The sequence below is a fragment of the Lipotes vexillifer genome, unplaced genomic scaffold (assembly GCF_000442215.2).
Source record: "Lipotes vexillifer unplaced genomic scaffold, Lipotes_vexillifer_v1.1 scaffold261, whole genome shotgun sequence".
Taxonomy (NCBI): domain Eukaryota; kingdom Metazoa; phylum Chordata; class Mammalia; order Artiodactyla; family Lipotidae; genus Lipotes; species Lipotes vexillifer.
Window position 1 is genome coordinate 241,768 of NW_006778216.1, and position 11,647 is coordinate 253,414.

The window sequence follows — 11,647 nt, forward strand, 5'->3', positions numbered from 1 at the left end:
AAACCGCCATTGCGCACAATTTTGTAAGGCAAATTGGAAAAGTAAAAAAAAAAAAAAATCCACACTCATTGGTACAGTGAACTTGCTTTGAAGAACACAGCCTGGTGCAAAATCCAAAAGGAAAAAAAGGCCAGAGACAGAAAGACGTTCACTGCACCACTATTTATAAAAGCAAAACCAAAACAAATCTCAAAACCGGAAACAAATTGTCCTTTGATTAGATCTATAAAGGAAATAAATCTTATTAATCACCCATTCATCATTTTTTGAATGCTAACTCTACACAAGGACTTGGCATCTGTGAACTGCAAACAGATCAACAAGACTCGGCCCCAACCACAAGAAGTTCACCTTTAAGATCCCAGCATCACAACCCACCTTGGCAAAAAGCTGTGGAGATACTGAGAGAGAGAAGAGTGAGGAGCCCAGGAGCCCGCTGAAATCTGAGAAAGCTCCCCAGCAGGGGTTGTGATTGACAGACTGTGAGGAACTCAGCAATTCACCAGGAGGGAAAGGTGTGGGTGGGAGGAGAGGGCGCCGGCAACAGGAAAAAGAAGACGGTAAGTGCAAAAAAAGCAAAAAGCAAAATGGGCTCTCTCCTGTAATTACAACAGTGGAAAAGTTACATGCAACCTGTGTATTATTTTGTTTACTAAGAGCACTGTAACTTTCAATTCATTGTTTGCATTAGTGAAAGACTGCAGATAAACCAACATCTGTCAACAGAGGAATGGCTAAATTAATTGTAGCGCATACATATGCAGCCATTAATTGAAGAATGTGTAGGGGTCTACATGTGGTAATGTGAATCAATCTCCAGAATATATTAAATCAAAAAACAACAAAGTGAAGAACAGTGTGACTAGGATATGCATACACCTGCATGCGTGTGATTTACATATATTTATTATATTTATATATTTCTGCATTTCTGAAAGGACATACACAAATGAGATGTTGGTTGCTTCCAGAAAAGGAATCAGAAGTGAGAACGTGAATAATTATCTTTACCCTTTAGAACTGCTTAAATTTTTAACCTCATTGATATATCTCTTCTTCAGACACAAATGGAGCCCTAGTTTAAAAATATAAGCCAGACCAAAAGAAAAAAGGGACTTCCCTGGTGGTCCAGTGGTTGCTTCCACTGCAGGGGGTGCGGGTTCGATCCCTGGTTGGGGAACTAAATCCTGCATGCTGCATGGTGTGGCCAAAAAAGAAAAACTAAGCCAGATATAAAAGACTATGGTTCATAAAAAATTTTTTAAATAATGAAAATAAGTAGAAATAAAATTTTTAAAAGACTGTGTGATTTTAGGTACATGACATTTTAGAAAAGTCGGTGGTTGACAAGGGCTGGAGTGGTTGAGGGAATGAGAATCGACTAGAAAGGGGAAGAAGGGAAATTTTTGGTGTACTGGAACTAGTGGTTACATATCTGTATAAATTTGCCAAACCTTATTGAACTATATACCTTAAAAGGGTAGATTTTTTTGTATGTAAATTATAGCTCAATAAAATTAATTGGTTTTAATTCAAAGATTTAAATAGCCAATTTTAAAAGATATTTATTTATTTATTTATTTATTTATTTATTTGGTCGTGCTGGGTCTTAGTTGCAGCACGCAGGATCTTTTAGTTGCAGCATGTGGGATCCAGTTCCCTGACCAGGGATCTAACCCGGGCCCCCTGCATTGGGAGCGCGGAGTCTTAACCTCTGGACCAACCAGGGAAGTCCCAAAAGTCAATTTTTAAATGTGCACAAATTCAGATAGGACTGGCAAGAAATTTAGCAAGAATGCAAGTAATTTTATTTTGTTTTGGGCTTGGACATTGCTGTGCTGTGTCCTAAGGCCCCATGGTATTTGGGAACCCCTCTTCTGCAAGGTGCGTTCATGATTTGCAGCTTGAGCAAAGATGGAAAGGCGGAGGCTGAGGGGCAGGACACAGCCTACCTTACCGACAGCAGACTTCTCCTCCACTGGCCACGCTTGGCCCCAGGAAGGGCCATTCCCCCACTTGGACTGGCCCCTGGCCCTGCCAAGGCTTTAGCTCCCTTGCTCTTTGGAATTTTCCCTCCATACGCCCCAGCCTCAGCAAAGCCTGCCCTCTCCTGTTCACTGCCCACAGCTGGTGCGACTCCATTAATCTCCAAGCTTCCAGAAGAAAAGGAAGACACCTAATTATCCCTAGGCTGGGAGGGCTCAGTGCCAAGAGACAGTGATCAGCCACTCAAGACTCACATGTGAAACTCAGAATATCAGGAGGAAGGCAAGTTGGGACAAATTCCAAGTTTCAGCCACCCCAGCCCGACTCAGTTTATGACTAACTTCACAGGAAGAGCAGGTAGGCCACAGCCTCAGCAAGAGTTGTATGGGAATAGCTTCTGTGCTGATGTAAACATCACGCCTTCATACCAGAAGGCCTACCCCATGGACCCAGGACAGCACTGAGCCAGGCCTCCAACCATAGCTGCAAGAGCAGGAAAGCCCGGCATGGAAATGTTCTTTGCTAGCTCTGGCAGCTCCTTCCACACGTAGCTGCAGGGTTTGGGTCAGCTGCCAGAAGTAACCCTCCAGACTTTAACTGTGGTAACATAGGCCTTTGTCTTAGTATTTAATAAACCCAAGTAGCCTTTATAATGAGTCAGAAATGACACATATTTGAATCTGAGAGGCACAGACCAAAGCACAGTCTCCTACCAACCTAGCCTTTCATGCTTGTCTTGTTTGAGTTGCTTGATATTGAAAAATGCCAGCTCACACTGATAAACTAATACTTTGTGGCTACCTAACGGCTCATTTCGAAATCCTAAGATTAAGAGTTCTGAACACGAAAGGAGGGCTGTCTGGCAAGCTAGGGAAGGCTTCAGAGGAGAGTTGCATTACAGCCTGACTAGTACTTTCCCACCTACACATTTAAAAGGTTGTACTAAAATGTGACATTGAGAAAATGGAAGAGTGCCTTAATCCCATAATCCCCCTTAAAGCCCTTCTTCTTCTTTTTTTTTTTTAATTGAGGTATAGTTGACTTACAGTGTTGTGTTAGTTTCTGGTGTACAGCAAAGTGATTCAGTTATACATATATATATATATTCTTTTTCAGAGTCTTTTCCATTGTAGGTTATTACAAGATACTGAATATAGTTCCCTGTGCTATACAGTAGGACCTTGTTTACCTTTTTTTTTTTTTTTTTTTTTTTTTTTTTGCAGTACACAGTCCTCTCACTGCTGTGGCCTCTCCCGTCGTCGGAGCACAGGCTCCGGATGCGCAGGCCCAGCGGCCATGGCTCACGGGCCCAGCCGCTCCGCGGCATGTGGGATCTTCCCGGACGGGGGCACGAACCTGTGTTCCCTACATCGGCAGGCGGACTCTCAACCACTGCACCACCAGGGAAGCCCCCCCTATTTTATATATAGTAGTGTGTATCGGTTAATCCCAAGCTCCTAATTTGTCCCCCTCTCCCCCTTCCCCTTCGGTAACCATAAGTTTGTTTTCTATGTCTGTGGGTCTGTTTCTGTTTTCTAAATAAGTTCATTTATATCATGTTTTTAGATTCCACATAGAAGTGATATCATATGATATTTGTCTTTCTCTGTCTGACTTGCTTCACTTTTTATGATCATCTCTAGGTCCATCCATGTTGCTGCAAATGGCATTATTTCATTCTTTTTTATGGCTGAGTAGTATTCCATTGTATATATGTACCACATCTTCTTCACCCATTCATCTGTTGATGGGCACTTAAGTTGCTTCCGTATCTTGGCTATTGTAAGTAGTGCTGCTATGAGCACTGGGGGGCACGTCTCTTTTTGAATTAGAGTTTTTGTCTTTTCCAGATATATGGCCAGAAGTGGGATTGCTGGATCATATAGCAGCTTTATTTTTAGTTTTTTAGGAACCCCCATACTGTTCTCCATAGTGGCTGCACAATTTCCATTCCCACCAACAGTGTAGGAGGGTTCCTTTTTCTCCACACCCTCTCTAGCATGTATTATTTGTAGACTTTTTGATGATGGCCATTCTGACTGGTGTGACGTGATACCTCATTGTAGTTTTGATTTGCACTTCTCTAACAATTAGCAATGTTGAGCATCTTTGCATGTGCCTACTGGCCATCTATATGTCTTCTTTGGAGAGATGTCTATTTAGGTCTTCTGCCCATTTTTTGATTGGGTTGTTTGCTTTTTTTGATATTGAGCTATATAAGCTGTTTTTATATTTTGGAAATTAAGCCCTTGTCTGTTGCGTCTTTTGCAAATATTTTCTCCCACTCTGGAGGTTGTCTTTTCGTTTTGTTTATGGTTTCCTTTGCTGTGCAAAAGCTTTTGAGTTTATTTAGGTTGCATTTGTTTATTTTTGCTTTTATTTCCACTATTATAGGAGACAGATCCAAAATAAATATTGCTGCGATTTATGTCAAAGAATGTTCTGCCTCTGTTCTCCTCTAGGAGTTTTATAGTACCCAGTCTTACATTTAGGTCTTTAATTCATTTTGAGTTTGCTTTCGTATATGGTAGTAGAGAATGTTCTAATTTCATTCTTTCACATGGAGCTGTCCAGTTTTCCCAGCACCACTTATTGAAGAGACTGTCTTTTCTCCATTGTATATTCTTAACCCCTTTGTCGAAGATTAATTGACTGTAGGTATGGGTTTATTTCTGGGCTCTCTATTTCCTTCCATTGATCCATATGTCTATTTCTGTGCCAATACCATGCTGTTTTGATTACTGTAGCTTTGTAGTATTGTCTGAAGTCTGAGAGGGTTATGCCTCCAGCTTTGTTCTTTTTCCTCAGGATTGCTTTGGCAATTCTGGGTCTTTTGTGTTCCCAAAGTCCTTCTGGTAGGCAAGCTTATTTTGGAAATTGTCATTTACCATATTCATTACGAGATCTGCTCAAGCCTCAGATTAAGCAGACATTAGTTTCAGAATTAACTAATTTTTTTTGTTGTTTGTTTTTTTGGTAGAAAAAGTGCTGTTTCCTATAACCCCACATTATGGAGAATGGTTTGACAACAGAGTTCTCTCTTCCCTTAGACCTTACCAACTTTCCAGATAGAACCCCACCCTCACCTCGCAAAGAACAGAAGCAAAGAAGATGTATCAGCATAAATAATTTATTGCAAACTCTCTAGTATCATACACGAGTGGGTTGACAATTCACTCAGAAGCATTTGGGACAGGAGGCCAGGAGGTAGGCAGTGTAATGAAAGTGTAGCACATGAAGACAGGTTGCTGAGGGGCAGCCTCCCTGCCATAGCCTGCTGGTGACCAGTCTTGACCCGCTAAGCTACCTGGGGCAGGAAGGAGCCGGGCCAAGCCAAGAGCCCTCAGTTCTCCTTTGGCCATCCCAGCCCAGGTTTCCGGCCCTTCCCCCTGCTTCATCATGCATGTTCCTGTGGGGCTGAGGGAGGTGTTGGGAAGGTAAGAAGCTCTCTAGCTGCCAGGCTTGTGGGTGCTACCAGCTGAGCATGGCGTCCCCGGTCTAGTCCTTGGCTGGGCTTTCATTGCAGTATCTTCAGACAGGTCGGGATGAGGGATGGGGCTTTGCTCTTGGGGGGCTGCCCTCCCTCTGTGGCATCCAGGAGCTGCTGCAGGTAACAGGAGGTGCCGAGCAGCACGTGGCCTGTGGCCTGCATGCTGAAGAGGGCCCAGCGGAGAGCTTCTCTGGGTGGGATGAGAAGGCACTAGGGTCAAAACACAAAGAAAGCCCCTTCCTCCTCCCCCCAAATGCCTGCTCCCCCACGCTGCATTCATAACTTCATAAACTGTAGAGTGATGTGCAAACAGAACAGATGCTGCCCTCCCTCAGCAAATGGGACAGGGTCTACAGTGTTACCTGCAATCGTACCTTAACTGAGACGTCCACAACCTCCCTTTTCTCGTGCAGAATTCAAGCTCATTTAACAAGGCCTTGTATTTTTCTAATGCTACTTTGGGCCAGCCAGACTGATCTCTGTCACATGACCCTGCCCTTCACAACCTCTGTTCTAGACAGAAGTGTTTCCAAGTCATTTGTAGTCTAGCTAATTTTCAGAGTGCTGGACGTGAAGATCTCCATGTCTGGTGTTGCACTGTACTGAGGACAGAACTCCAGTCAGACAGGCCTGAGTTCTAGTTCAGTTTCATTAGCTGTGGCAACCTTGGCAAACTTGAGCTTCGGCACCCTCATCTGTAAAGTGAGATCATACCATTTTGATCCCACACAGGGTTAGGAGGATGAAATAACATACATCACTTAACACAGGACCTGATATGTAGAAGAGAAGGAGAAACGTAGGGTCGAGACTAGCTGGTTGAATGCTTGACTACCTCAACCGAATTCTTATCCAGATCTATTTGAAAGAGATAGGTGAGGGTCACTAGGGGTGACTAGTCCTAGGAGGGATCAGGGAGAAGAAAACAAAAGGAAAATAAGTTCTTTCTGGCTGATATTAAAACTTGTCTTCTATTAACCTTCATTCAGTAAATGAACTTATGTTATGGCTGAGGTGGAGGGGGACAGGAAGACAATTAGAATCATAAACATCTGTACATGAAAACACTTAAAAAATTTAAAGGTGAAACCTGAGAAGTATACCCATTTCTCAAATTAGAGAACTGAGGCTTCAAACCAGCTGTCTGGACATAAATAGGAATGAAATTCTGACACATGCTACAATATGGATGAACTTTGAAAACATTATGCTAAGCAAAATAAGCCAGACACAAAAGGGCAAGTATTGTATGATTATACTTACATGAGTTGCCTAGAATAGGAAAATTAGTGGAGACAGGAAGTAGAACAGAGGTTAGCAGGGCTGGGGGAAGGGGGTGTGGAGAGTTAGTGTTTAATGGGTACAGAGTTACAGTTTGGTATGATGAAAAAGTTCTGGAAATAGATGCACAAGTAACTGTTGCACAACACTGTGAATGCACTTAATGTCACTGAACTTTATACTTTAAAAAAAGTGGTTAAAATGGTAAATTTTATGGTATTGTATTTTACCACCATTAAAGAAAAAACACTTGCTGACGCCACTAAGTCATTCCACTGATTCCAGCTTGCTGTTGTCTTTTGTTTTTCTTTTGGGACCAATATGCCTACTATGTTTAGGTCTGAGGGTCCCACTTCCCCTAGACGGACTGAGTTTAAAGGCTGAAACTTCTTGCTCTAGATTTTGCAATCTGCAAACTGCTGGCAGCAAGTCCAGATCAAGAGGGGTATATGATCTGGTATAAGAGGAAAATGGAACTTCTTGCCATAGAACGAGGCTCAAGCCTGCCGCTGAGTGTTATCTGTGGCAGGCAGAACCACGCGGCCTCAGGTCCCTCATCTGCAGACTGGGAATGCAGAGAATAAACTCGGAAAGCCAAGAAGGTCTGGTATGCTCTAGCTACATACGTTCTGGCAGAACTCTGGAAGGAGTAGGATTTCTCAGAAGCCCCTGAGAATGAGGATCATATGTATCTTCATTCATTGTACAATTATTTGAGTTATTGCTATGTACCAGCATTCACCAAGGTATTGGAGGCAACAGCAATTCTTGCCCTCATGGAGCTTGTTCTGACATCTTATTTATCTCTGTGTCTCTAGCTCATAGCATAGGGCCAGGACACAGAGAGTACTCAGTAAACACTAAATGAAGCAACTGGGGAGGAGTAGCATCTGTCAGAAGTAACTGGCAAGAGGCCAGCTTTGTGGTTTTCGACTATTTGGACGCCTCTGCCTCAGTGGCTACATCCGCCTAATGAGGTAAGAATTCTCTAGAGCACCACTGGAATAGCTGAATTTGGAAACCACTACCATAACAGTACTTGTCCTATGATTAAATATATTCCCATGCTTCCTGTGATACTTGATTAGACTTTCAAAAGTAAAGTAAAAAGTTTCTTTGAAAGTTCATTAGATGATACAAATGACTATTGTCCATAGACATACAAATTAATTCTGTTCTATGGAAGGACAGTTATTTCATCCCTCCCACCCCCATGAAAACCAATTTTGTATTTATAAATAGCTCAGCATTCTTGTTGGATCTATATATGGGTGGAATTTTGAACTGATTATAACTTCTTGCTGGTTCTCTCACTAGTTGAGTTCAATAAAATTTTTGACACATGTTCATTTTTCAAAAGATCAGAAGACTACTTAGGAAAACTTACTACTTTAGGTGAAAAATAATTAGTTGTTATAGTGGAAGGTAATTAGAAAAGCTAAATGTATCCAGGTTCCACCAGCTGGAGTATATGTATCCCTTTGGCATATACTACTATAAACTAAAACATGAATTCAGCGATAAAGTCCTAGACAAATGCTAATTGTCATGCTTTGTCAGCATCAACACCAGGCCCAGGCTCCGGGAAGCCTGAGGTGCATGGGAGAAGATAGCGCCTCTCCCACTGCAGTGTACCCAGCCTGTCCCCAGCTAACCCCAATTCACTCACTTCATGACGCGCCTGGCCCCGTAGCAGCGCAGATCATAGGAAAGGGAGTATGTGCCATAGAGAGTCGCCTTCACGTTCAGGCAACCAATGAAGTCCTGTGGGTTCACCTTGTACAGGTCGAAGGTTACTCGGGCCACATCAATCTTCTTGGCAGGCTTACAGGAGAGGGAGAGTTGGTACCTAGTGCCCTGCATCAAGACAAGCATGTGGTTGGCACCCCTCAAGGATTTCTCCTAAGCTCCCAGTATTCTCCCTGACAGGTGGGACATCACCTGCTCTGATGGGGGCTGCCATTTCTGCCCCTTATGGAGGACCATGAACACGGTGTCATCTGTCAGGGATTGGAAATACTCTTCTGTCTCTACAGTTGTGCCATCTTCCTCCAGCACCAGGAAGAAAGGCTTGTCTGCCAGCATGAGGGTATCCTGGACCTGGAGAATAAGGTAAGTGATGCTTCTGCCATCACATGTAGCCACAGAGCTGGTGTGGGGAAGACCCACATCACACAGCTCAGCTGGCACACCTCACACACACACGAGTGGGCCAGGATTTATGGGATGGGACTGGAACCCAGGGCTCTTGCTGTGGGATCACCATCCAAAGAACCTATATTATGGTATCCTTTGGTATCTGACCTCATGGTTAATATTCTAGAATAGTGCTGTCCAATAAAAATATAATGGGAGGGACTTCCCTGCTGGTCCAGTGGTAAAGAATCTGCCTTGCAATGCAGGGGAAGCGGGTTCGATCCCTGGTCAGGGAACTGAGATCCCACATGCCGCGGGGCAACTAAGCCTGCGTGCCACAACTACTGAGCTTGTGCACCTCAACTAGAGCCCGCGTGCTGCAGACTATAGAGCCCACACACCCTGGAGCCCGCGCGCCACAACTAGAGAAGAGAAAACCCACATGCCACAACTAGAGAGAAGCCCACGCACCACAATGAAAGATCCCTCATGCCTCAACGAAGATCCCGTGGGCCACAAGTAAGACCCGACACAGCCAAAATAAATAAATAAATAAATAAAAATAATAAATAACTTAAAAAAATATAATGGGAGTCACACATGTAATTTTTAATTGTGATATAATTTGCATGCCATAAAATTCACTCTTTTCAAGTCCACAATCCAGTGGTTTTTAGCATATTCACAAAGTTGTGAAACTACCCCCACTGTATAATTTCAAAACATTTTCAACCCCATTTTTACCTCAAAGAGGAACCTAGCCCCGTTAGCTGTCACTCCTCATTTCCTAGCCCTTGGCAATCTCTCCTCTTCTGTCCATCTCTGTGGATCTGTCTATGCTGGACATTTCATATAAGTGGAATCACACAGTGTGTGGTCTTTTTAGACTGGCTTCTTTCACTTAACAAGTTTTCAAGGTTCTTCTATGTTGCAGCATGATTCTTTACTTTTTTATGGCTGAATAATATTCTACTAAATAGATATACCACATCTTTAATCCATTCTTCAGTTGATGGACATGTGGGTTGTTTCTATTTTTTGAGTACTGTGAATAATGCTGCTATGCACATTCACGTACAAATTTTTGTCTGACATGTCTTTTCAATTTTCCTGGATATATACCTAGGATTGGAATTGCTGAGTCATATAATAACTCTATGTTTACTCTTCTTAAGGAAATACCAAACTGTTTTCTGAAGCTGTTGCATGATTTTACATTCCCAACAGCAATTTCTCCACATCCTCACCAACACTTGTTTTAGTCTGTCTTTTATTTTAGCCATTCTAGCGGTATGAAGTGTTTTTGATTTGCATTTCCCTAATGACTAAGGGTGCTGAGCATCTTTTCATGTGTTATCAGCCATTTGTACATCTTCTTCGGAGAAACATCTACTCAGATTCTTTGCCCATTTTCAACTGGATCATCTTTTTACTGAGTTTTAAGAGTTCTTTATATATTCTTGATACTAGACCCTTATCAGATATGTGATTTGTAAATATTTTCTCCCATTCTGTGGGTTATCTTTTCATTTTTTTTGATAGTGTCCTTTGATGCACAAAAGTTTTTAATGTTGATAAAGTCCAATTTTTTTCCCTTTGCTTACTTGTGCTTTGGTGCCATATCTAAGAAACCAAGGTTATGAACACTTATACCTATGTTTTCTTCTAAGGGTTTTATAGTTTTAGCTCTACATTTAGGTCTTTGATCTACTTTGAATTAATTTTATATGTAGTATGAGGGAGGGATCCAACTTCATTCTTTTGCATTTGGATAGCCCATTGTCTCAGGAATATTTGTTGAAACTACTATTTTTTCTCCATTGAATAGTCTTGGCATCCTGTTAAAAATCAATTGACCACAGATACGTGGATTTATTTCTGGACTCTCAGTTCTATTCAGTTGATTTTTATGTATTATGGGCTGAATGGTATCCCCCCCCAAATTCATATGTTGAAGTCCTAATCCCAGTACCTCAGAATGTGACTATATTTGGAGATAGAGTCTTTAAAAAAGTAATTACATTAAAATTAGGGCATTAGAGTGGACCATAATCCACTATGACTTGTAAGAAGGAAAGGTGTCTTTACAAGAAGGAAAGATTAGGGCAAGTTACTCCCAACCAAGTGTAGGGGGAGCATGGAAATGGGGAAGGGTGTCATTCTTGTCCAATGTTACTACCACCCACAAGAGCTGCATGTCCTTGGTTTCCTCTCTGAAAGCTTACCTGATCAATAGTTTTTACTTTTTTTTTTTTTGACCGTGCCGAGGGGCATGCGGGACCTTAGTTCCCTAACCGGGGATTGAACCTGTGCCCCCTGCATTAGAGCAGGAAGTCTTAACCACTGGACCACCAGGGAAGTCCCACCTAATCAATAGTTTGAAGAAAGTCTTCCACAGCTGTTAACAAAGCTTTGCATGGAAGGCCAATGTAGGAGACAGACTGAAGGAGAATTGCCCTGCATGAAGGTAAGGGAAGGAGATAGGGAAGGGAATCTCTAAAATCTTACTCAATACTCCAACTTCTGGGCAATTCTACAAGTTTAAGTACTACTGGAAAAGGGAACCTAAGAGTCCCTCCAGTAAGAAAAATAGACTCCAAAAATACCACTGACCTACTGTTAGTATCAGATGGTAATGTACTGCCCTCCCCCTGTCAACAGACAGACAGATTCCAGGTGGGCACTACAAGCCCACTGGAGCTGCCATTAGAAAGGAAATCTTTTCACCATCTAAGCCATGAACTCCATCCCTGC

General features: G+C 42.4%; 1 protein-coding gene across 1 annotated transcript in view; it reads right to left on the reverse strand.

Annotated features, from left to right (window-relative positions):
* Positions 1–5,463: 5,463 nt before the first annotated feature.
* CIDEC (cell death inducing DFFA like effector c) overlaps positions 5,464–11,647 on the reverse strand; it is an 8,296-nt gene continuing 2,112 nt past the window's right edge. Inside the window, exons 4-6 of the mRNA XM_007451533.1 lie at positions 8,699–8,857; positions 8,427–8,614; positions 5,464–5,666 (exon numbers count right to left, since the gene is read on the reverse strand). Coding sequence (XP_007451595.1) covers positions 5,504–5,666; positions 8,427–8,614; positions 8,699–8,857 — 510 coding nt within the window. The 3' untranslated portion in view covers positions 5,464–5,503. The remainder of the gene's footprint in view (positions 5,667–8,426; positions 8,615–8,698; positions 8,858–11,647) is intronic.